The sequence below is a fragment of the Syngnathus typhle genome, linkage group LG6, assembly GCF_033458585.1.
Source record: "Syngnathus typhle isolate RoL2023-S1 ecotype Sweden linkage group LG6, RoL_Styp_1.0, whole genome shotgun sequence".
In the NCBI taxonomy this organism is placed as follows: Eukaryota; Metazoa; Chordata; class Actinopteri; order Syngnathiformes; family Syngnathidae; genus Syngnathus; species Syngnathus typhle.
This window is the reverse complement of record NC_083743.1, coordinates 18,940,018-18,967,221: the sequence shown is the minus strand read 5'-3', so window position 1 is coordinate 18,967,221 and position 27,204 is coordinate 18,940,018. Positions and strand designations below refer to the sequence as shown.

The following is a 27,204-nucleotide window of genomic DNA, read 5'->3' as shown; positions in this document are numbered from 1 at the left end:
AGCGTAGCTCGTAGTCAGAGGGAGCGGGATCGGAGAGGTGCGAGCAGAGCTCCAGAAATACGCGGTGGGCAGGAGACAAGGCGAGAAAAAATAAAAGAAAAAAAAACTGGCACACTGAAAACGGGAAACGCAAAACAGACAGGGGACAAACAAATACCGGACACAGTTCGGGGTAGAAGCGGCAGTCAACAGTCCAGACGCCAGCGTTGCTCTAACCCGGTCTCTAACTCTAGCTCTAACTCATGCAAACGGAAATCAGGTGGCATAGCAGAACCAGGTGGCAGGCATTCGTTTATTGAGGCAGACGAACCACCGCATACTGGCGGGCTTGCGGAGTTTAAATACACGACCTAATCAGCTGTGAACAAGGGCACAGGTGGCAGCGATCAGCGTTGATTAGTGCGCATATTCTTGCATTGGATATGCACGTCCCCACATACGAGCGCGAGGGTGCGTCAGTCGGCCAGCACGGCGAGAGCAGAGCGGAGCGGTGACACGTTTGTTAGGGTTTTTTTGTGACTTTGTGAGTTTTAGTAAAGCCTTCAAGAATGTTTCTAAAAGTCAGTTTAACTTTAAAATGTTTAAAATAAGTATACCATAAAGTATAAGAAAGTCTTTTACAGATATCGTATAAACATTAACTCCCCATTGCGGATTTTCACCTATCGCGCGGATAGGAACCACTTATTAGCAATAAACGATGGATAGTGTTGTCAGTGGGTTTTCATGACTGCTGTTATTCACACAGATTTTACCGGCAGGCAACTCTGATGTCACAATTCTTGTCGATGTAGCAAGGACTCTTCCCTCCCAACTCCAGAGTCACCGGGGTGATATGTCGCGCTGCAGCTTCCATTACTAATTTGCCTACCACACTACTTCCAGTGTAGAAGATGTGGTCAAACCTCTGCCTCAACAATTCCTGTGTCTCTGGAATTCCACCTGCCACCACTGGGTATAGATCCTGCAAATAAAACATGAAACAGATCTCAATTATACACATTTCAATTAGTTTGAAATACTTATCTTGATGTGTAAAGCTATCCATTAACCCACTCCACCATATCTTTCATTCTCCTCCATATTGACATTCTCTTGCACTGAGATTCTCTTCCACTCAAGGTGTTACTTTCCCCTCGGCTTGTCTGTCCACCTTACAGGACACCATACAGCTCTGCACCCAACTTTGGAATTCATCATTGTTGGGAATGTTCATTTTCTATATGAACTAGTTCAAAGTTAATTGTAATTGAAAGAAAAAGTCGTAATTTAATTTTTTTAAATAAGTACATCATTCCAAAAATGAAAAGTTTATAGTCCCACCCATCCAAAAATGTTGTTGCTGTGAGCTGTTACACGTATTGGCATTTTTTCATTGTTTTCTCCCATTCCACACTAGTATCCAGGTGCTGCTATCACCCCGCAATGTTGAATGTATTTTTTCTTAACTTCTCTAATCTTTAGAACTTGGGACATAAACGTTCAAAGTTAAAGGTGCAAAGCCAAATAAATAACTGAAACAACTGCAAGAAAAAATTTCATTAAGAATAATTGGAGTTTAACGTCATTGACAGTACTACATCTTCAAATAAATTCTTGATAGAACTTATAAGATGATACCTTGCGGTTACAGTTTGACAAGAAAGGGTAAGTGTGCTCATCGCGTTGCTGAGTTACATTAAAAATTGCGCTATTTCCCCTCCTCCAAGCACACGTCACATTTTGATGACGCACGTGCCGCTCGACTGGTTGGGGACAGGGTTGTCAGATATTTCCCCCCGTCTATTTAAGCCTTGTTTAGCAGGTTTTCTTTTAAAGTCTAAGAAGAGACAACCAGGCACTCGTGGACAAAAATGAACTGCCCTTCAAAAACTGTTCATTTGGCACAGAATGAGTCCATTACAGAAACGGTCACGAAGTAAAAATGCAGCAATGCCGAACATCTTTCCATGTTTAATTTCATCTATTTAAGCTCACCTCTATAATTGACCTCTTATGATATATATTTGTTTGTTGTATTGCAGAAATCACACTCCACAGTCTCCCTGGTAAGGTATATTCAGGGGTGCTGTAGAGGAGGATCTGTCGGGAGGTCGAACCTCGGATTCAGGAGGAGCAGTGTGGCTTTCGTCCTGGCCGTGGAACAGTCCACATGTGTTTTGTGGACTTGGAGAAGGAGTTCGACCGTGTCCCTCGGAAGGTTCTGTAGAGGGTGCTTCGGGAGTACGGAGTGCCGAGCCAACTGATAAGGGCGGTTCGGTCCCTGTATCACCGATGCCAGAGTTTGGTCCACATTTCTGGCAGTAAGTCGAATTCGTTCCCAGTGAAGGTTGGACGCCGCCAAGGTTGCCCTTTGTCACCGATTCTGTTCCTAATTTTTATGGACAGAATTTCTAGGCGCAGCCGAGGCGTTGAGGGGGTCCGGTTTGGGGACCTCAGGATCGCGTCTCTGCTTTTTGCAGACGACGTGGTGCTGTTGACTTCTTCAGGCCGTGATCTCCAGCTCTCACTGGAGCGGTTCGCAGCCGAGTGTGAAGTGGTCGGGATGAGGGTCAGCACCTCCAAATCCGAGTCCATGGTCCTCGGTCAGAAAAGGGTGGAATGCCCTCTCCGCATTGGGGATGAGATCCTGCCCCAAGTGGAGGAGTTCAAGTATCTTGGGGTCTTGTTCACGAGTGAGGGGAGGATGGAGCTTTGGGTCGTGACCGAAAGAACGAGATCCCGGGTACAAGCGGCCGAAATGAGTTTTCTCCGCAGGATGTCCGGGCTCTCCCTTAGAGATAGGGTGAAAAGCTCGGTCATCCGGGAGAGACTCGGAGTAGAGTCGCTACTCCTCCACATTGAGAGGAGCCAGATGAGGTGGCTCGGGCATCTCATCGGGATGCCTCCTGGACGCCTCCCTGGGGAGGTGTTCCGGGCATGTCCCACCAGTAGGAGACCTCGGGGACGACCCAGGACGCGCTGGAGAGACTATGTCTCTCAGCTGGCCCGGGAACGCCTTGGGATCCACCGGGATGAGTTGGATGAAGTGGCTGGGGAGAGGGAAGTCTGGGAGTCCCTCCTAAAGCTGCTGCCCCCACGACCCGACCCCGGAAAAGCGGAAGAAGATGGGTGGATGGATGGATGGATGAATGGATGGATGGATGGATGGATGGATGTTGTATTCCCTGACTTTTTGGAACTCTTTGTCACCTGGCTTTCACAGTACCACTTAATTTCAGGTTTTCAGATACAAACCAGACCGTAAATATACTTATCTAAAAAATGTTACTCCATCTAACTCAAACCATACATTTTATCTCACCTTATAATTGACTTCTTAGATTCATATTTACTTGTTACATTATTTTTTTCTTTATTATTGTGTCTGCTACTCGTGTTATACAATTAATTTTACCTCCACTGTATTTAATAAAAGAAAAACATGCTGGAGTAATTTTTTCTGTTTGCCCTGTGCACATTCAAATAAAAAAAGAACGAGACCATCTGGTGATCAGACCTTATCCAGATAGAGAGGGAGCAGTGTTGCGAGAAGTAGAGATGAGTAACCACAAATCTCTGACGGTTTCACCACAGCTCCATTGCCTGCAGTGATGACATAGTAGTTATTTAATAGGATGATACTGCAACAAAATAAAGAGCAGATAGCTAGGAATAGCTGAGAAGATAATGCTAAAGTGAATGTCTTCTCTCAGATTCACAATTGCTTTTTTTTTAATCCATCGACAGATTTCTGCTTAGCATGTTGGTTAGAGATCCAACAAGTAAGCAAATGTAGAGGCATGACCTAATTTCAAACTGAACCAACACACAACAAAAAAACAGTCACCTGTTCTCATACTGTTGTCCAAGTGAAAAATGGGTGGATTTAACCATAATCTTTTCTGTTTAATTTTGGTTAGAAAGAAGATCTTATTTACGAGATATTACATCTGAACTTTATACTCCTCTCTTCAGCAAAACTAAAGGGATTAGAAATCTCACCTCACAACGATCAAAATTACTCACCTGAGCCAGCCTATGGGGAACATGAACCGGTAAAACGTGCCCAAAATTCCATGTTAAACATCACCTCGCAAGAAATTCGCAATAACAAAATGTTGGTAGGCGGCACGGTGGAGCACAGGTTAGCACGTCCGTCTCTCAGTTAGGAGGGTGCGGGTTCGATACCACGTCTGGCTCTCCCCATGTGGAGTTTGCATGTTCTCCCCGTGCCCACGTGGGTTTTCTTCGGGCACTCCGCACAATAGGCGGCAAACAATTTTGGAGAGTGGTAAATACAACAACATAATAATAACAAAATAATACAACATGGTGACGCACTGGTTAGCACGTCCGCCTCACAGTTAGGAGGGTGCAGGTTCGATTCCACCTTCCCATGCCCGCATGGGTTTAATCCGGGCACTCCGGTTTCCTCCCACATCCCCAAATCATGCTTGGTAGGCCAATTGAGCACTCCGAATTGCCCCTAGGTGTGAGTGCGAGTGCGGATGGTTGATTCGTCTCTGTGTGCCCTGTGATTGGCTGGCAACTGGTTCAGGGTGTCCCCCGCCTACTGCCCGATGACTGCTGGGATAAGCTCCAGCTTGCGCGCAACCCCTGTGGGGACAAGCGGTATAGAAAATGGATGGATGAATGGAAAATGTTGGTCATATCTTATTTGCATATAGCATGTTTTTTTCTGAAACCCATCTTGCTCCTGCAACACAATGTTCCAGCTCACCAAACACAGTAAAAATAATAACTAAAGTAAAATGAGAAAAAAGAAAAATCAAGTTGTGTGAAGGTTGATTTTATTCCAATTCTTTCTTTAGCCACACCTTATCACGTCTCCGCTCCTCAACATTTCCGCGTTTCCTCGTGTGTCATTGTTTGTTGTCATGGTTTCCGTTCACGTCTCTGTACCGCATCTGTGCTCTCGCCCCTCCCCGCCTGTGTCTACCCGTACTCATTGTAATTAGTCACCTGCCCCTTGTTACCAGCCTTCTATTTAAGTCCTGTCTGCGTGTCATTCCCTGTCGTATCGTTCTGTTAGTCTGCTAGCCTGTTCTGTTCAGCCTCTGTTAATCTGTCCCTGTTGCCAGTTCTATTACCGTTTTTTTCCGTGTATAGTGCGCAAAATTTAACTAATTTATTGTCCTAAACTCTGGGGTGCGCATTATACATGGGTACAAAAAAAAAACCTTTTTTTTTTTTTTCTAATTTTTTTTTTTTTTTTTTTTAAGTCCCAATGATCGTCACACACGCAGGGAGGCAATGGGTCCCATTTTTATAGTCTTTGGTATGGTCTTAACTAGGCTGGATGTAATTGTTTTTGTTGGCGTTGATTTCTCCGACTGCCCGTAAACGCACCACCGCGCTCCGTGCGCGCACGGGACAGCAAACGAGCAGGTGATCGAGCAAGCGTCTGATACGAGAGCATTGCGGTCGCATGGAGTGTGTTTGAAGTGAACAGCAGAGAAGAAAGGAACAAGGCAAAGTGTTGTGAAATGAAATGCACAGAACGGATGCGCAAGACACGTCAGCTATATAAAGAGCGAGAGTTGTTTTCTTCCTATTAGTTTCAAATCACAGTTTAATTAGCAGTTTCAATCAGCAAATAACAAAATGCGTATTACAGGTAATATTTTATTTCACAACACTTTGCCTTGTTCCTTTGGTCTCTGCTGTTCATCCTAAAACACAAAGGCGCTCTTTAAGCAATGCGACAGTGAGCGCCCGGCACGCTGCGGTTGCGCGACCGCACCAAATTAAGCTCCCTGCGCAGTGCGCACTGAGGTCCACTTAAATTTTAGAAAGTACATCAGGACTTTAAAAATATCTTCTAAATTTCAGCGACGGCTCTGTCACAATAATCGACCAGCGCGGTGCAGTTGGGCGGTCGGCGGCGCGCTACGGTTGAGCGTTCTCTCTCGCACTCTCTCTCTCGCTCTCGCACACACGCGCACACACGCACACGCGCACACACGCAAACCGGATATCATACGGAGGCCGCCATTACAGATGCGCAGAACGGATGCGCAAGACACGTCAGCTATATAAAGAGCGAGAGTTCAGTTCTCTACCTAAATCCGTATTACAGGTAATATTTTATTTCACAACACTTTGCCTTGTTCCTTTCTTCTCTGCTGTTCACTTCAAACACGCTCCATGCGACCGCAATGCTCTCGTATCAGACAAGGCTTGCTCGATCACCTGCTCGTTTGCTGTCCCGTGCGCGCACGGAGCGCGGTGGTGCGTTTACGGGCAGTCGGAGAAATCAACGCCAACAAAAAAAATTACATCCAGCCTAGTTAAGACCATACCAAAGACTATAAAAATGGGACCCATTGCCTCCCTGCGTGTGTGACGATCATTGGGACTTAAAAAAAAAAAAATAAAAAAATAAAAAAAAAATTCATAAAAATTGGGTGCGTATTATACATGGGTACAGGCTTTTTTCCAGCATCAGCATGCCATTTTTAGGGTGCGTATTATACATGGGGGCGCACTATACACGGAAAAAAACGGTAGTTTGTCTCTGTTTGCCCATCCTGTTAGTTCCTGTTTGATCCTCTGGTTAGTCCTACCATGCTTGTTTGTTTCCCTCATCCTCTCCTCCACCACCCTTTTTCCTTCAATAAACCATGGTCCAAGCTGCATTTGGTCACCCTGCTCCATTCCGCATGTGACACACCTGTTTCTTCATTTATTCAGTGATTCACACGATTACAATCTCAACACATCCCAAGAATACATGCTATACAAGAATACTATTTTTGTCAATGCAATTGCATTGAGAAATTTGCTTTGCATTGCTAGTACAACTATTACTACTACAAGTACTACTACTACTACTACTACTATGACTACTACAAGCAATTATACTACTACAAGTATAAATACTACTACTACTCCAAATACAAGTAATCATACTACAAGTCCTACTATTACAGCTACTACTACTACCACTAATATTTCTATTACTAAAAGTGATTATTACTCCTACAAGTAGCTTACTATTAGTTCTATATAGTACTGCAAGTACTACTGCCGAGTGCGTAAACCTCTTGCTCCTACACAGCCTCTCCACCACTAAGACTCCTGCTGTGCCTTCACGTAGTCACACACGGATACTGGGTTCCGTGAGGCCAATTTCCTGCACTGTGATCCCCAGAGGCATGATTTGCTGGCCCACCGATGTGTGGACACACCCTGGGATCTGCCAACCACTGTCCCAGCAAAGGGTAAAAATGCATGGGCAGATGGGGCTCATAGCCTTGGATGGCAACCTGTCTAGGAGTGGGTCACGCTGAACTAAAACCAGGACTCCAAGGAGATGAGCCCCACAAGTCGCTATTAGCATAGTAAAGCCAACAATGGAGAACAAAGTCATCCCAAATCCTATACTTCCAGTAACGGGAGTTCGCAGAAACATTGTGGGGAATGGTAGTGCTCGTCCTCCTTCTGGAGGACAGCATGACCTCAAATTGTGCCTGTCCGATCACAGCACCCCGTCCAATGCACTCATGCGCTGTGAAAGACGATTTGTTATGGGAACCTTCAACACATGCACAGCGAGAGAAGAGGCGAGGTTGATAGAATTTGCACACTGTGCTGAGGAACGGAGAGTGGAGATCCTTGGTGTCCAAGAACACAGGAATATGCACAATGATGACCGGATCCTGTTCCGCAGGGTGGAGAGATACATGTTTGTTAGGATTTACAGATTATCTTCATCGTATGATTATGTTGGAATGTAACCTGTAATAATTTACCTGGCTTGTCCTGTCTTAACAAAAGTAGTAGACCAAAGTGCTAAGATCTTTTGAAGTGATTGACTAGCTGCAGAGGAAGCAATCAAAGTTGCTTTGTTTACACAACGTCGTAAAAGACCCCTTGCTATGCTTTGATCAGCAGGCCAGGGGCTTCAACCCCATCCCCCACTCTCACCCCCACTCTGTTTATCTCAATAAATACCCCCCTGCATGAGGCCTGGGTCAGATATTCCACCATCACTAAACACACAGTGACGAATGGACTCTCCAGCTGCAGGGGTCTAAAAGGACTTACTTGTCTCCCGTTTGGTTCTTGCAAAATAAGTTAGAGTGAGCACCACCCTAACAATGTTCATCTCTGCATCTGGGTGGAGGAACGAGGCCCAAGCTACAACAGGTGGTTTAAGGTTAATGCTGGGCCGACGCGCACGTTAGGCTCTCCGTCAGGTTTACCACCACACTGACAGGATTCTGAGCGCAGAGTTCTCGGGCAACCCAGTAACAACAGACAGTCATAGTCGTGTATTCACCCACCAACGTAGCCTCATCTAACATGGAGAAATTCTTTGAGGACCTTGTAAGAGCGGTTTGTGACGTCCCAGCGCAAAACTTCCTGGCAATCCTTGGGGACTTCAATGCAAGACAAGGACCAGAAGATGCACCCTTCCTCTACCATGACTCAACCAACCGCAATGGCACCTACCTCACTGCCTTCCTCACGGAACACGAGCTACTGACGGCAAATTCCATCTTCCGGAAGAGAACAGGAAAGAGGTGGACCTTCTGAGACCAAGCCTCAGGAACGTTATGGCAGCGAGATTTCATCCTAGTGAGGAAAAAATGGAGGAACCCCATTATGAATGCTGAGCCATACAGCACTTTTAGTTCTATGGACTCAGACCATTGCGTGGTCTAAATGAGAATTTGCCTGAGCCTCAGGGTCCTGTGGAAAATAGGTTCCAGAGTCTCTGTTAGCTAGAAAATCAATCTGCTCATATTTTATTGGTTGAAGTGTACAAGCATAGTGTACAAGCACGGAATCATTGATTAAAATATTCAAGTACCGTATTTATTCAAATTATCGCTCAGGGCGATAATTAGAGAAGGTTTATGTCCAACAGGGGGGGTGGGCGATTAATAGAGAACATTTTTTGTCCGATCGCCAAGGGGCACTGAAATGGGCGATAATATGTATATTTTCCTTATGTAATATGCAATACCTGCATCTCACTGGTGTTCTTAACACTAGAACAGCGGCTGTTTTGATCTATCTCTAACAGCGGGTTGCGTCAATTGACGCTACATCAATGCGACACGTTACCGTTGCACATCGCATGTTGTGCACGTCATGTTATCGCGATCGTCTTATTCGAGCGCACGCCCCAATAACGTAATTGTGTGAGGATATTGTAGCGGAGTGACGGGTGTAATTGTATCATAGTTTATGGAGAAAAACAATTTAAAAGGGACATTCGTCGTGCTGTCAAATCAGTCATATTTAAACTTGCGCAATGACGTCGGCACTCAGCGTTTAGCAGCATGGGCGATAATTAGAGGTATCAATATTTTTTATTTATGTCATCGCTAACACACACTGGGCGATTATTAGAATATGGGCGATCATTAGAATAAATACGGTATATATTGTAATGTACTTCTCTTATTTGGCATTTTTTGGGAATGTGTTTGAATAACTTCTAAATATTCGCTCAATGGCTCTCAATGATGTTTTATAATTTTAACTACTGCCTGATGTTTTCTTGAACTGCTTGAAGTTTGTTTGTACTGCCTGAGTTTTTTTTTTTTTACAAATAACAATGAATGATGTGCGGCATTTTGAAATTGGAGAGAGAAAATAAATAGGTTTACGTAGAATATATGAAAGTGAACTTTGGCAAGGATAGCAAGAACATAAGTAACAAAAGACAATAGTCGGACAGAACTGGTACAAAATGATAAAAAGTGATGATGTTGGTAAGAACCAATGGGTAAAGTGTGTGAGTATTATATCTGCAGGGACCGGCATTATTTGGAGAACAAACAAACCAAGGAGCAGAGAGAAGAACGAGGCCAAAATACAACCATGAGGGCCACCAAGTACGAGACAAGACGCCAACGAATGTCTATGGAAGACGAACTGGCACCCACCTTTGTGGGCGACGCAACTCCACTTAATATAAGCACTTTGAAGAAATTCTTTAATGCTTTCTATCCTGAGAATGCATTGGGGCACAGTCGGAGAGAAAAGTCCAGTGCTGACTTGTAAACCTTTTCCTGAACGCAGACTTAATATAATCACCTGAAATATAACTAACCTGGTGTGAGTATGATTTGTATGAATATTTTTGTCCTTAGAGGAAAACGAACACGGTTGAAGAAGTTGGATACATTAATGGTTGATATAAGGTGGAGGACAATTAAGGTGCCTCGCCCCCATACAATAACATCTTCAAACTGTCCCCAAACCAGTGGTTCTTAACCTTTTTGGAGGTACAGAACCCCACCAGTTTCACATGCGCATTCACCGAACCCCTCTTTAGCGTAAAAAAAAAAAATCAAATTCAAGACATGGATGTTTTTTACTGGTGCACAAAATGAGCCGTGCATGATCATCACCTTGTTCAAAGAACAAAACCAACCCACTGTATGAACTCAACAAATTACATACCTGCAAATCATCACCTGCAAATCTGCGAGACCAGTTCAGATATGCATTATCAGGAATTTACACGATAAATCAGGTGTGTTCGGACCTCCCCAGTGGAAGCTCTGATACCGAATCAACGAATCCCTACGGTTCGGTCGAACCCAGGTTAAGAACTACTGCCCCAAACAAAGTCCCAACATCTGGTATAACAAATGTTTTCTCAAGTGAGCCTGGCCTTCAAATCAGATACACAGAGGAGGCGAAGAGACGATTCCAGTAGCTGGACGCCAGGGGGCACTGAAATGGGCGATAATATGGAAAAACAATAAAAACAATGCTCAAATAAGGTGATGTTTAAAAAGAAATTTAAAGAATTGACACTTGTGAGCTACGAACACATTGAAAATTACATAATTTAATGGCATTTTTTACTTTATTTTATTTCATTATTTCTCCTTCTTTCTATTCATGTGAAAGTCACGGACAACAACTGGTAAAGTAACAACTCTGTTACAGGTAAAAACAATTTTATTTTTTATTTTTTGTCTTAAATTGGATAAGGGATGGGATAAAATAAGTCTTACTTCTTCCCACTCCTTTTCAGACAAGTAAACTCTGCCCATTTTGGGCATTAGATTGTATTATGTTTGTACCTAGTATTTATACTGTCATAATTTAAATTACTTTCACCTTGTTTTTGATTTTTATTTATTTCCTATTACCGTTTTTTTCCGTGTATAGTGCGCAAAATTTAACGAATTTATTGTCCTAAAATCTGGGGTGCGCATTATACATGGGTACAAAAAATTTTTACTTTTTTTTTTTTTAGAAAACAAAACCAACAACAGGACTGACCGACAAAGACGTGGAACAAAAAGAGTTTATGGGCAGTCGGAGAAATCAACGCCATCAAAAACAATTACATCCAGCCTAGTTAAGACCATACCAAAGACTATAAAAATGGGACCCGATGCCTCCCTGCGTGTGTGACAATCATTGGGACTTAAAAAAAAAAAAAGAAATTCATAAAAATTGGGTGCGTATTATACATGGGTACAGGCTTTTTTCCAGCATCAGCATGCCATTTTTAGGGTGCGTATTATACATGGGGGCGCACTATACACGGAAAAAAACGGTAGTCTTCATTTGATTGATGATGCATAGTTTACATGTTTGAAACAATTACAACTCATTCATTCGTTCGTTCGTTCGTTCATTCATTCATAACACTTCCCAATAATGCCGTCTGACGTGAGTGCAGTCAATACATTGTTCATGTGAAGTACTGAATCACAAATGTAAAAAAAAATGCGTCTAAAATTCTGTGTGTGGGGGGGCACATTCCCACCTGCAGGGTGTAGGTGACAGCTGTGTGCGTGTGTGTGTACCTGCAGCAATAGCTCCTACAAGAGGTATCAATGTTACGGCCCATGGGTAATTCCAGGCTCCAATTATAAGCACCACTCCCAGGGGTTCTGGCTGGATGTAAGCCTCGTCTGACATAGTGAAGAGATTCTTCTCCACCAGCCGAGGGGCTGCCCACTCTCTCAGTTTTTCCATTGCCAGGTTAATCTCATTATCTATTCCAATCAACTCCAAAAGTGATGTATCATACTGGCTCTGTAAGACACCAAACAGAATACATAAAAATACACACCAGAAAAACAGACTTCTTTGTAGACATTGTGGGCCCAATTTTCATTCTAACTGCAAAGCGCACTCTAACTGTGCGAATTGTCTTTCTTTGGGGGTTTTGCCAGGGCAATTGAGGGCTCCTTCGGCAGCCCTCTGCTCTGATATGGACATACATATTTTATTTCATTGATTTTCATATTGTATCATTTGTGCCCTCTCTGCATCCATTTCAACCTGGTGATCCTGAAAGGGGATCCTTCCATCTGTGGTCCCTTCTCAAGGTTTCTCATTTTCCCCCGGTAGGGTTTTTTTGAATTTTTCCTTGCCCTTTTGGGAGCTCAAGATCAGGGGATGCTTTGAGAATAATTGTCAATTTTTGTCTATGTGAAGCCATTTGAGACTGCTTGTGATTTAGGGCTATACAAATAAACTTGACTTGACTTGACTTGCTAGACTTTGCGCGATTGAAATTGAGTGTAGTAAATCAGATGGTAGCGGCTTTGTGCGCTGCTGTGGGACAGAAGTAGACTTTCCCCAACCAATCTGCGACTCTGGTGGGTCTCATCACCAAGGGAGACGAGACTCAATACAGGCTGGAGGTTGACCTTCTGACCACGTGGTGCAGGGACAACAACCTCCTGCTGAACGTCGACAAGACCAAGGAGATTGTTGTGGACTTCCGGAAGGGTCACACCCAACACCTGCCGCTCACCATCGACTGTGCTGTGGTGGAGAGAGTGAGCAGCGCCAAGTTCCTGGGGGTGCACATCAGTGAGGATCTCTCCTGGTCCACCAACACCGCATCACTGGCAAAGAAAGCCCAGCGCCGCCTGTACTTCCTGCGGAAACTCAGGCGAGCGAGCGCTCCTCCGGCCGTCATGACTGCATTTTACCGCGGCACCATTGAGAGCGTCCTCTCCAGCTGTATTGCTGTTTGGGGTGGCGGCTGCACTGACTACAACTTGAAGGCCCTGCAGCGCATAGTGAACACTGCTGGTAAGATTGCTGGTGCTTCGCTCCCCTCCTTGAAGGACATTTACACCTCCCATCTCACCCGCAAGGCGACCACGATTGTGAGTGATGCGAGTCACCCCGCTCACTCTTTGTTCGAGCTTCTGCCCTCTGGGAAGAGGTACAGAAGCCTGCGCTCCCGCACCTCCAGACTCTCAAACAGCTTCATACTCCAGGCTGTTAGGATCCTGAACTCGCTCCCCCGTTCTGCGTAGCGTCCTGTACTTTTACTGTCTGAACTGTCTGAATGCACACTGGCTCTTATTATTTATTATTTGTTATTACTCTTATTTATTGTTTGTGCCTTTTTGTTTATGATGTTTTTTACTTTTGCGCTATGCTTGCTGGCTCCGTTATTTATTGTGTTATCTGTTTATTTATTATTTATTCATCACTCTTACTATTGATTGTTTGAATTTTTGCCTTCTTGTTTTTATATTGTGTCGCGTACATGTATGTCTATCGTGTTATGTGTCTCGTCACCGTGGGATAGAGAAAAACGTAATTTCGGTCTCTTTGTGTGTTGTGACATGTGGAGAGATTGACAATAAAGCTGACTTTGACTTTGACTTTGACATTTGCATCAAAATCAAGAAGGTCCAAGTGCAAACCTCTGTCTGCCATGAATGACATGGTGGAAAAAAGTATGAAACCACCTGCGCCTAGAATTCGACCTGCTTTTCCCCAGTCTAAAATGTACATAGTCTACTTTGTGTAACCAAACTTGCAGATACGCTGGTAGGTGAGGTGTAAACGCCCAGTGAGGCGTAGCACGTCTTCCAAACTCACAAACACGCCGAAATAAACCATAGCCCCTGCACAAAAATGACAATGCACCTGCTTTTATGCCAAGCGCATACAACTTTCAGTGACCAAATTATTATAAATTATTATACATATTGAATATCACCTAGGTGTCCTGGCTTCAATATGCCAGTTCGCCGGGGTGAGCGCAACAAGGCCCCAAATATACGAGATTAGACTTGCGTTGGCTCAAAAATGAAATTGTGCAATTGTGTCCAGTGTTTCTACTCACCCTGTTAATATCCTGTTTGAGAGCTGTGACAATATCAACCTCCCTCTCACTTATCATCCGCTGCAAGGCCTGAAGCTGCTGCAGCCTGAACTCAAGAGGACGAGTTCTTCCACTCTCAAAGGCCCCCCGGGTATGCTGAATAATCTGCCTCTCCATAACATCAGCTAGTATAGACAGTAAAGAATAGAGAAATATATTATGCTATGGACATTAGGTGGCAACATTAAAAAAATATGAAATATGGACACCTCAGAAGGAGCCGATTATTGATTCAGCTGGATGATAAGTAAAGCCACAATACAGTACAGGACATCAAATATTGATTTTATTTGAATAATTTCTTCCTTGGCGGCTCAGTGACGCACCGGTTAGCACGTCTGCCTCACAGTTAGGAGGGTGCGGGTTCAATTCCACCTCCGGCGCTCCCTGTGTGGAGTTTGCATGTTCTCCCCGTGTCCATGTGGGTTTTCTCCGGGCACTCCGGTTTCGTCCCACATCCCAAAAACATGCTTAGTAGGCCGGTTGAGCACTCCAAATTGCCTCTAGGTTTGAGTGCGAGTGCGAATGGTTGTTCATCTCTGTGTGCCCTGCGATTGGCTGGCAACCAGTTCAGGGTGTCCCCCGCCTATTGCCCGATGACGGCTGGGATCGGCTCCAGCACGCTCGTAACCTCCGTGGGGACAAAGCGGTACAGAAAATGGATGGATGGATGGATGATTTCTTCCTTTACACTTTAAACAGTTGTTCTCAAATTAACGTCAAATTAATGTACCGTATTTTCAGCTCTATTAGGCGCACCTAAAAACTTACATTTTACTAAAAAAAAACACAGTGCGCCTTATAATGCAGAGTGCCTTATATATGGATCAATTGATGAATTTGTTGATCCATACTGGTTGTACACAGTGCTCTGCCAAAATGTTTCAGTACGTTTTAGTACAACTAGTAAATTACAAGGTCGCATCGCTTCCCAACATTACGGCAACTGTAGTCAGGGGGCGTCACCGAATAGCTGTTGTACCCGCGAGGCTATTTCATTTCAAAATAGGCTGCTCTGTTAATGTTTCGAGTAAATCTACGGATCGATATGGAAGGGAAACATAGGTAAGTAGTACCAATGCGTTAGATCGAACTTTAGTCAGTTCCGATCATTTTTTTAGGAGATCGTTTGAGAAACGCGATTGTTTACACTTTGCTGAGGCTCATGGGAGATTGCGAGCTGAGGCTCATGGGAAATTGCGGATGGCTAATGCTTAACGATAGCTGTTGACCCGCGAGGCTGTTTCATGTCAAAATAGGCTGCTCTGTTAATGTTTCGAGTAAATCTACGGATCGATATGGAAGGGAAACATAGGTAAGTAGTGCCAATGCGTTAGATCGAACTTTAGTCAGTTCCGATCATTTTATAGGAGATCATTTGAGAAACGCGATTGTTTACAGAGGGCTCGTTGGTTATTGGCTAGTGGATGCATACCGCAACCCTAGTCAACCTCAGTTTGTTGCAGTATAGCTTCTATTTTATGCGCCTTATAATCCGGTGCGCCTTATATATGGACAATGTTTTAAAATGGGCCGTTCATTGAAGGTGCGGGAAATACGGTACATCAAATTAACTGACATTCTGTTGACTCCTGATTCATTTGTAACATATTTGGCAGCATCATTTTCACTTTCTTCATTTTAAAATTTGGACAGTTTTGGGTTTCAAAAATCTGTGAACTCATCAATTTACACTGGGGACACGAGGTATCCTGCATTTTTTTAGATGGCAGTTTCTGTCCGCTACAGTATTTTAATGTCCATAAACAATATACAGTGAACCCTCGTTTATCGGTGAAAACGCGTTCCAGAACCACCTGCAATAAACAAAGATTCGCGAAGTAAAAACAGCATATTACGTAAATTTAAACACCACTGCTGTATGCACACTGACTCCGTTTTGCTCCTCTTATTTATTGTGTTATTTGTTTATTAATTCATCACTCTTATTATTTATTGTTTTTGCCTTCTTGTTTTTATATTGTGTCGTTTACTTGTATGTCTATCGTGTACTATGTCTCGTCAACGTGGGATAGAGGAAACGTAGTTTCGGTTTCTTTGTGTGTCTTGACATGTGAAGAGATTGACAATAAAACAGACTTTGACTATTGAAAGTTCCAACACATAGTGTTTCTTGTTGGCTGTTATAAGGCATGGGTGTATTGCAAGTTACTTTGAAGTGTGGTTTACCTTGTCAAGCAATGCAAATTGTCTACCTTCAGGATTAACACACCACACTAAGCATCATGCATAGCGACACCAAAGTGAGTCAAAGTGAATCTCCTGTTGCATTCAGAATCAGAATTAGCTTTATTGACTTTATTGTGCATGGTAAACAGGGAATTTGACTCAGGTTGATCTCAGTCTCTGTACAACATTTAAGTGACTGAACAAGTTCAAGTTACTAACAACATTTAAGTGAGGAGAACAGGATGTTATTGCACAGTGATGACTCTGAGTCTCTGAGTGGTGAGAGTTCATCAGAGCGACAGCCTGGAGGAAGAAGCTGTGTCTGTGTCTGCTGGTTTTGGCAGAGAGCACTCTGTAACGCCGTCAAGAGGAGAGGAGTTTGAACAGACTGTGTCCTCGGTGAGAAGGGTCTGCGGAGATGATTAATTGCACGTTTTCTGGTCCTGGACAGATACAAGTCTTGGATAGATGGGAGGTTGGTCCCGATTATCTTTTCCGCGGACCTAATTGTCTGCTGCAGTCTGTGCTTGTCTTGTTTGGTGGCCGATCCAAACCAGATGGAGGTGCAATATAGACTGGATGATGGCAACGGAGAAGGTTTTCAGCAGCTCCTGTAGCAGGTTGAACTTTCTGAGCTGTTTCAGAAAGTACAACCTCTGCTGGGCCTTCTTCCGAAAAGAGTCTATGTAGCCGGTCCACTTCAGGTCCCGGGAGATTGTGGATCTCAGGAACTTGAAGGTGTCCGTAGTGGGAATAGCATTGCTGAGGATGGTGAGGGTTGGAAGTGGCGATGCGTCTCTCCTGAAGTCCACTGTCATCTTCACGGTCTTGAGCGGGTTCAGCTCCAGGTGATTTTGGCTGCACCAGTGGACTAGCCGCTCCACCTCCTCTCTGTACGCAGTCTCATCACGGTCCCGGATCAGTCTGATGAGAGTGACCCATGGTCTCTGGCGCTCTGCCTCATGTAGGGGTTTGTATTTTGGGGACGTTGGGGCGGGGGGGGGAGGGGAGGGGCGTATGTGTCACGCATCCGTGTGACCCGGACTGTGATCAGCTCATCCCTCCTGCCCCTCCCGTCCTGTCAGCAGCTATCACTATTATTGCCCGTACCTCCGGCTTTCTCCATACCTGCTCAGAGCTAGTTAGCCACTCCTTATAAACCCGCACACCCAGCCCTCAGTGTCTGTTAGTTCTTTTGCCCTACCAGTGCGCTACATCTCATTTGCCTATTCTGTAGTCTGCCGTATCCTGGTCTGTTACTATGCCTGTCTGTTGATATCCTTGTAGCCTCCTGTCATCCTGTTCTCCACTACCCCTTTCCCTCCAATAAACCCCTTTTTGATTAAGCCGCATTTGGTGGCCTTGTCCTTGACACTTGACACAGACAAACAGAGGTGAGTATTCCCAGGGTATCCCATTATGCGGACGAAGGCAGGAGAAAATTGTTGTGCGTTCCTGCGTGCGCCTAACTGTAGCCAGGAGGGGGAAGGTTCTCTCCAAGGATGGCCTACGCCAGGGGTGTCAAACTCATTTTCACAGAGGGCCACATCAGCATAATGGCTGTCCTCAAAGGGCCAGATGTAACTTATAAATGTAACTAAATGTAATCGAATGTAATGTAAAATAAATGTAACTACTCCTTAGTGTTTCAAGTGACAATTACAGTTGCATAGAAAACATGTTTGCTTGTTGTTCTAACATAATTCCTTTTAAAATTTGTCAGCTTGTGAAAACCCACATAACTCCATTATTGAAGGATCAAACTGTCCAAGTGAATAAAGAAAATAACATAAAACTGAGCTGCAAAGAACATGTATGACACATGTAGCATTTTACAAAAAAAGGCTGCACACAGCCTTGCATCCAACTGATGGTTTGACGACAACAATTTGTCTCCATACACACATAAGACCTGCAAACATTAAATAATTACAACAGCAGCTACACATAAGTAATATGTAATCAACTAAAAATACCAAAATAAAGATTGACTCAGTTCACAACTATATTGGTCAAGTTTTTCGGTTAGTCTTTGATGAGGAGATGCTGCCTGTCCTTGAAAACATCAAGTGGATTCTCTCTCTATCCATTGACCATGTTCTGAAAATGATAAACACAAAACAAAATGCAACCACACAAATTGCACACAGTTTAACTGTTCTTCTTCTTGGTTGAATTACATTTTATAATATTTTAATTACGTTTTTAAAAAAATGCTTACCTGTGTGTTTTCTGACCAGATTTCTGACATTGTTTTCCCATTACCGGTGTGTCAATGCCTGGTTTTAGGTGTAGAACAGCATGGAGGTTGTCATCCGTGAGGCGTGATCTGTGCTTGTTTTAGTTCAGATTAATTATGGAAAAAAACTGTTCGCACTGATAGGTGCTCCCAAACATGGTCAGAACACGGGCACCATGAAGTCGAAGCTGTGGCATCAAACCAGGGTGCAGCAGACGGTAAAAGTCCTGGATTGCAGCATCCTGGAACGTTGCTCAGGCCACTATCGCTTTGAAGCTCAATTAGCTCCATCTGAAGCTGTTGGGGTGCAGTGCAGACATCGATGATGAAAGGATTGGCAAACATGTCAAAGTCAGACTGTTGTGCTCTGAAGTCAGAGAAGCGCCGATCAAACTCAGTCTTTAACCAGATCAGTTTGGTAGCCAACTGAGCATATGAAAAAGTATTGGGAAATGAAGCTGACATGCTCTGACAAACAGGAAAGAGGACAAGATTGTCCTGTTTCACTTGCCACATCCATAAGTCCCATTTACGCTGGAAAGCCGCGATCGTGTCAGACATCTGCGTGATGGCTTGTTTGCGTCCCTGCAGCTTCTGATTCAGCTGGGCGAGATGGTCGGTTATGTCACACAACACAGCAAAGTCACTTTGGATCTGATAGTTCAGACATGAGTTTTCCTTTACTCTGCATAAAAAGAGCAATGTCTTCCCAGAGTTAAAAAAAATCGCTTGAGGACTTTGCTCCTACTCAGCCACCGCACTTCTGTATGGTACAGCATGTCCCCATGTTCCGAGCCCATCTCCAGCAAAAACTGCTGGAACTGATGGTGATTCAGGCCACGCGCCCAAATGAAGTTCACTGTTTTCATGACTGTGGTCACAATGTCCATCCCCAGCACCTTCCCACACAAAGCTTCTTAATGGATAATGCAATGATACGTTATGAGAGGCGTGTGAGAGTCCTTTTTTTGCATTTTTCATCAGTCCAACCAAGCCCACTTTTCCTCCACACATTGCCGGTGCACCGTCTGTAGTTAATCCTACCAAGTTTTCCCACTGCAATGCATTTTTACTTACGGACTTCTCTACCGCATCAAAAATGTCCTGTCCCGTAGTGGTCCCATGCATTGCAGCCACATCCAACAGCTCCTCAGCGATAGAGAGGTCCGACTTTACGCCTCTAATAAAAATTGATAATTGCGCTGTGTCCGTGTTATCTGTGCTTTCATCAACAGCTAATGAAAAAGCTGTGTAGCTGCGTGTCACCTCGGTCAGCTGTGTTGTAAGATTTTCTGCTAGTTCCTTCACTCGGTCGGCGATGGTGTTTCTTGATAAACTGACTTTTTTAAAAGTCTGTAACTGGCCTGGACACACCTGCTCACAGACCTTCAGCATTCACTGCTTCAAAAACGCTCCCTCTGAAAAAGACTTAGAAGCATGTGCAAGGCTGCGGATTTCATGAACAAACTCTGCTGCAACCGCAGCCGTGCAGCGCATAGTGAACACGGCTGGTAAGATTATTGGTGCTTCGCTCCCCTCGTTGAAGGACATTTACACCTCCCATCTCAGCCGCAAGGCGACCACGATTGTGAGTGATGTGAGTCACCCCGCTCACTCTTTGTTTGATCTTCTGCCCTCTGGGAAGAGGTACAGGAGCCTGCGCTCCCGCACCGCCAGACTCTCCAACAGCTTCATACTCCAGGCTGTTAGGATCCTGAACTCGCCCCCCCTTTCGTAGCGTCCTGTACTTTGCGCTATGCTTATGGTCTGCTGTACGCACACTGGCTCAGTTTTGCTCATCTTATTTATTGGGTTATTTGTTTATTATTTATTCATCACTCATTTTATTTATTTATTATTTATTATTTATTGTTTGTGCCTTCTTGTTTTTATTTTGTGTCGTCTACTTGTATGTTTATTGTGTACTGTGTCTCGTCACCGTGGGATGGAGGAAACGGAATTTCGATTTCTTTGTGTGTCTTGACATATGAAGGGATTGACAATAAAGCTGACTTTGACTTTTTGGGTTTGCCTTTTAATTCTTGGGCAATTTGTTGTTCTTCTTGAAGGCTAGCTTTAGCGTACTTAGCGCCATGTTTGGTGTCAAAATGTCGACGCAGATTGTACTCTTTGACAACCGACACCACCTTGTAACACAAAAGATATACCAGTCTTCCTCCTTGAAGCACAAACAAGTATTCACCTTCCCATCTTTCTTGAAACAGTCTTCCGTCTGCATCAACATTTCTCTTTCTGGACATTTTGGGATCATTATTTATATCTAAATTCTATCTGGCATTGACACTGCCGCGGCTAGCGTAGTCGAAAGGCATTGTGGGAAATGTAGTTTTTGCTCAAAGCACGCTCTTAATTTATTGTTTGGTATTTATTTTTAGACACTCAAAACTTTTAAGCTCTCGCGGGCTCATGAAACGACATGGCGGGCCACATCTGGCCCGCGGGCCTTGAGTCTGACACATGTGGCCTACGCGATTACGTCAATGGAGGAGGCCAGCGGACCAACCACACACAACAGCGAGACAGTGGTTATGCACTCCAGTCCTTGTTTTATTTTGTACTCTTTTCCTTGCTTCTTTTGCCATTTAGATGCAGATACGCCTCTCAGCTGCTCCAACCTTCTTCCTAATTTCCTGAAGAAACTCCTCAAGCATGCGCACTCTGCAGTCACTCTCCAGCCGTCACACGCAAACTGTCAGAAGTATCGCAACAAAGTATTTATTTATGAACAGAGAAGAAAAAAATACTTTCAGAATAAATGTGATGTGAATGTTTAAGTTATTAATATGTTTTTTAATCATTAGATCACTAGTTAGCCCCGTTACCTTTTCTCTCTCTCGCATCAAAAAACGAAAGCCGTTATTCCCAGAGAGACCAGCTTGGATATTCTACGGCACCACAATAAATTACTTGGATTTGATTCTCTCCTGGGCTCACAATACTGAGTCTGATCCTGGTAAAAAAATCATTTTAAACAGTAGCACTAGATGGCACTTGGGAGGCTGAGAAGTTCACCAAAGTATTGGCCGAGTTGCCGATGATACCGTTCAGTCATCCCTGCTGGGCACCTAAACCAGAGGTGTTCGATTGTTTCGTCTGCCTCGCCACACAAATGTCATTGACGGTCATCAGTCTTCCCCACGATATGGAGCCACCTACGCAGGTCCGGGGGATGTCGGAAACGAATAAGGTCGACAAGGTCTTTTCTTTGACAACTCAGCTTCTTCGGAAGGATTGGGGCGATGGGAGTGTAAATCAATTAGTCGGGGGTGTTCAAGAGGGGAGGGGTTAAAGGCCCGACGGATGAGGGCATGTCTAGTGGATTTGTCCAGTTGACCTTCAGGTTGGGGGAGCGATGAACCGGCTTTCGCCTCTTCATCAGCTTGGTCGTTACTCAGGGATCCAGATTATTTGAACTCGCTTTTGAGGGGGGAGGGACTGAGAACGTGCCTATTATTATTCAAATAACAAATAACAATACCATAAAAAACAAGTTTATCGAACCATCCGCATCACTCCAAATCATTAAATCCATCGAAATCTTCCTCCTCTGTGTCACTTGTAAACAACTCCGCTGACTCCGGAAGTAGATGCGGCGCTGACGTCAGACTCATCGTCAGTTGCAGTTCCAATTATTCCACAGCCCTGAGTATTTTCATTTCGGCATTGCTTGTAAAGACTCGGTGTAGACTGGCGAGCCCACCCTACTTCGTAGCTAAGTGACTGGATTTGAGGAGAAGGGCGTTTTCTATTGGACTGCACTGTACATGTATTACCGTTTTTTTCCGTGTATAGTGCGCAAAATTTACCTAATTTATTGTCCTAAAATCTTGGGTGCGTATTATACATGGGTACAAAGAAATAAAAAATTTTTTTTTTTTTTTTTTAAAGAAAGTCATGGTACAACAAAACCAACAACAGGACTGACCGACAAAGTCGTGGAACAAAAAGACAGGGTGACATTACCAAAGACAGGAACAGAATGACAGTAACACATGCAATGATCCAACGGTGAGCGAGGGGCAGACAGGACTTAAATACAAAACACGTTACATCGATTGAGGTGACACAGGAAGAGAGGGGCGACGCGAACAGAAACTATGGCAACCTAGACACATAGCAAGACATGACAAATCTCCCCCGAAATAAAACTTGAAATCACCTTTCTTCTTGTTTGTTGTCAATCGCGCATCGCATTCAGCCATCCTGTCCAACACACTCAGTAAAATTCATAATTGACGACACATCGTTTGATGCGATGGTGCAATCCTTGATGGTGTGTTATTGTCAAATATTGTTTGTTTTTTAATCTCCATTGCGGACCGGACGTCATACGGAGGCCGCCATTACAGATGCGCAGAACGGATGCGCAAGACACATCAGCTATATTAAGAGCGAGAGTTGTTTTCTTCCTATTAGTTTCAATTCACAGTTTAATTAGCAGTTTCAATCAGCAAATAACAAAATGCGTATTACAGGTAAAATTTTATTTCACAACACTTTGCCTTGTTCCTTTGGTCTCTGCTGTTCATCCTAAAACACAAAGGCGCTCTTTAAGCAATGCGACAGTGAGCGCCCGGCGCGCTGCGGTTGCGCGACCGCACCAAATTAAGCTCCCTGCGCAGTGCGCACTGAGGTCCACTTAAATTTTAGAAAGTACATCAGGACTTTAAAAATATCTTCTAAATTTCAGCGACGGCTCTGTCACAATAATGCTACCAGCGCGGTGCAGTTGGGCGGTCGGCGGCGTGCTACGGTTGAGCGTTCTCTCTCGCGCTCTCTCTCGCTCTCGCACACACGCACACGCGCACACACGCAAACCGGATATCATACGGAGGCCGCCATTACAGATGCGCAGAACGGATGCGCAAGACACGTCAGCTATATAAAGAGTGAGAGTTCAGTTCTCTACCTAAATCCGTATTACAGGTAATATTTTATTTCACAACACTTTGCCTTGTTCCTTTTGTCTCTGCTGTTCACTTCAAACATGCTCCATACGACCGCAATGCTCTTGTATCAGACGCTCGCTCGATCACCTGCTAGTTTGCTGTCTGTCACAATGTACCCTACACAAATCCGAAACATTTGTTGCGGCTCCGAGTCACGACGAGGGGCAAGTTTTGGTTTCCAAGGGTGTTTTTATTCCTCTTCAACGTCTCTCCCATACAGAGCCGCCTCTTTCCCGTGTGCGCACGGACCGCGGTGGTGCGTTTACGGGCAGTCGGAGAAATCAACGCCAACAAAAAAAATTACATCCAGCCTAGTTAAGACCATACCAAAGACTATAAAAATGGGACCCATTGCCTCCCTGCGTGTGTGACGATCATTGGGACTTAAAAAAAAAAAAAAAAAAAACATTTTTTTTTAAAAATTCATAAAAATTGGGTGCGTATTATACATGGGTACAGGCTTTTTTCCAGCATCAGCATGCCATTTTTAGGGTGCGTATTATACATTGAAGTGACAACTGCTTGAGGAAGCAGAGGCAAGAATTTCCCGCCACTCTGTGGTAGAAGCTTGGAAATTACCTCAAGCAGAGTGTAATTGTCACCCTGTTCAGGTAGAAGTTAGTATAGTCACCCTAGGTGAATCACTGACTTCAAGATGGGCCAAAATAAGAGTAAATCAACAGGCAAAAAGGTAAACAAAAAGGATCCTAAACAAGCGCTACCATGTAAAGATTGGAAATTTGTTGAGTTAAATTATCCTGGTGTTAGGGTTGACAAATTATCTTGATCGTATGATTATGTTGTAATGTAGACTAGAATTATTAACTTTGTTTAAACCTTTCACCTTTCCTTGACTCTGGGAAGTTTAACCATCCAGTTGTTGAAACTTTCCAAATAGTGTAGTCATCTAAAATGGTCCACTAGTTTCTGTTTTCACACCCAATGAGCTGGGACCGCATTGATTAACCAGTTGCTGAGGTGACCAGCAAACATGTCCACTCCCACCCCCACCCTGCTTCTTTCAATAAACATGCTGTTAGGGTTTGCAGAATATCTTCATCGTATGATTATGTTGGAATGTAACCTGTAATAATTTAACTAGCTTGTCCTGTCTAGACAAAAAGTAGTTGACCAAAGTGCTAAGATCTTTTCAACTGATTGACTAGACGCAGAGGAAGCAATCAAAGTTGCTTTGTTTACAGAACGTCGCAAAAGGCCCCCTGCTATGCTTTGATCAGCAGGGGAGCGGCTTTACCCCATCCTGTGTTCCCACACCCCCACTTTCAACCCCACTCTGTTTCTCTCAATAAACATGCACCTGAAAAGGCCTGAGTCAGACTTCAATCGACCATCGCTGTAAGCACAGCGATGAGTGAACTCTCCGCCTGCAGGTGTCTGAAACGACTAACTTGTCTCCAGTGTGGTTCTTGCAAAATAAGTTAGAGTGACCACTACCCTAACACATGCTCTTGCAAGAATCCAAAAGCAGACTTTGTTCGAGCATCACTGTATGTACAGTGATGAACAATTTCTCCACTTGCAAGTGCTCAAAGGGCATACTGTCTCCCGTGTGGTTCTTGCAAAAAACCCTAACCCTAACCCTAACACCTGGTAAAACAAAATACCTTAACTCATGGATAACCAAATATGAGTTTAACGGCCGATTAAAAACTCAAGCAATAACTGTGTTACAGGATAAGATAAGAAATAAAAGAAAAAATACCGTACTTTTCGGACTATAAGTCGCGACTTATAGGAGCGATTTATATGTGAAATTATTCACAAATTTTCAAAATTCCGCGATGTAGTGAAACCGCGATAAACAAACCGCAGTGCAAGGGATTACTGTAATTCGAACTGCAAGTGACGTCAGCGGCGGTTGTTTACATAAAGGACAAAGGATTCGATCACGGGATTTAATGACTTGGAGTGAAAGAGATTGTTTGACAAAATTGTTGTTTAGAATTATATGGGCCTGTGGAATAATTTGAACTGCAACTGAGGAGTCTGACATCAGCGGCGCAGCACACACGCGGTGTTGTTTACATAAAGGAAGATCGATGGATTTAATGATTTGCAGTGACACAGATGGTTTGATAATATTGTTGTTTATATAATAGGAATTTGATATATAATTTATATATCGTCATATGGGCCTGTGGAATAATTTGAACTGCAGCGGACGAGTCCGACGTCAGCGGCGCGGCGCACACGCAGCGTTGATTCCATAAAGGACAATCGATGGATTTAATGACTTGCAGTGACACAGATGGTTTGATAATATTGTTGTTTAATAATAGGAATTTGATATATACTTTATATATCGTTACATGGGTCTGTGGAATAATTTGAACTTCATCCGAGACGAGTCCGACGTCAGTGGCACGGCGCACACCCGGCGTGGATTCCATAAAGGACGATCGATGGATTTAAAGATTTGGAGTAACACAGATGGTTTGATAAAAGTGTTATTTATGTTATATTCATTTGGATGACTGTTATTGTTACATCAGGCCCATTCTAAAGCTCTTCGTTTGTGTTTATGTCACATTAGCATACCGTATCATTTAGCCTGTTGTTGCTCGTTCATATCTGTTCTTGGTGTTGGATTTTGTCAAATAAATTTGCCCCAAAAGTGCGACTTGTACTCCGGTGTGACTTATATACAGGACTGTCTCAGAAAATTAGAATATTGTGATAAAGTTCTTTATTGTCTGTAATGCAATTAAATAAACAAAAATGTCATACATTCTGGATTCATTGCAAATCAACTGAAATATTGCAAGCCTTTTATTATTTAAATATTGCTGATTATGGCATACAGCTTAAGACAACTCATATATCCTATCTCAAAATATTAGAATATCATGACAAAGTATACTAGTAGGGCATTCAACTAATCACTTGAATGGTCTAATTAACTCGAAACACCTGCAACGGTTTCTTGAGCCTTTACAGACACTCAGCTTGGTTCAGTAAGCTAAATCACAAGTATGGGGAAGACTGCTGATCTGACTGCTCCGTGAGTCATCACCTTACCGTGGTGGAGGGGTTTGCGTGTCCTAATGATCCTAGGAGCCATGTTGTCTGGGGCTTCATGCCCCTGGTAGGGTCACCCATGGCAGAAGGGTCCTAGGTGAGGGGCCAGACAAATCACGGCTCAAAAAGCCCCTTATGAAGAAAAACATATATGGACTCAGATTTCCCTCGCCCGGACGCGGGTCACCGGGGCCCCCCTCTGGAGCCAGGCCTGGATGTGGGGCTCGAAGGCGAGCGTCTGGTGGCCGGGCCTTCGCCCATGGGGCCCAAAAGGAAATGTGGGTCCCCCTTTCCATGGGCTCACCACCTTTGGGAGGGCCAAAGGGGTCGGGTGCATTGTGAGCTGGGTGGCGGCCAAAAGCAGGGACCTTGGTCTGATCCCTGTCTGCAGAAGCTGGTTCTTGGGACATGGAATGTCACCTCTCTGGCTAGAAAGGAGCCCAAACTGGTGTGCGAGGCAGAAAAGTTCCGACTAGACATAGTTGGACTTGCCTCCCCACACGGTTTGGGTAAAGGTTTTAGCCCTCTCAAGAGGGGCTGGACTCTCTTCCACTCTGGAGTTGCCCACGGTGAGAGGCGTCGAGCAGGTGTGGGTATACTTATTGCCCCCCAGCTGGGCGCCTGCACATTGGGGTTCACCC

General features: G+C 44.1%; 1 protein-coding gene across 3 annotated transcripts in view; it reads right to left on the bottom strand.

The window, feature by feature from the left end:
• Nucleotides 1-27,204, bottom strand: part of LOC133155560 (aldehyde dehydrogenase, dimeric NADP-preferring-like) — a 102,435-nt gene that overhangs the window by 51,304 nt on the left and 23,927 nt on the right. For all 3 annotated transcript variants that reach the window (XM_061280993.1, XM_061280994.1, XM_061280995.1), the window contains exons 2-5: nt 14,087-14,250; nt 11,793-12,024; nt 3,500-3,585; nt 756-964 (exon numbers count right to left, since the gene is read on the bottom strand). In XM_061280993.1, coding sequence (XP_061136977.1) covers nt 756-964; nt 3,500-3,585; nt 11,793-12,024; nt 14,087-14,242 — 683 coding nt within the window. In that variant the 5' untranslated portion in view covers nt 14,243-14,250. The remainder of the gene's footprint in view (nt 1-755; nt 965-3,499; nt 3,586-11,792; nt 12,025-14,086; nt 14,251-27,204) is intronic.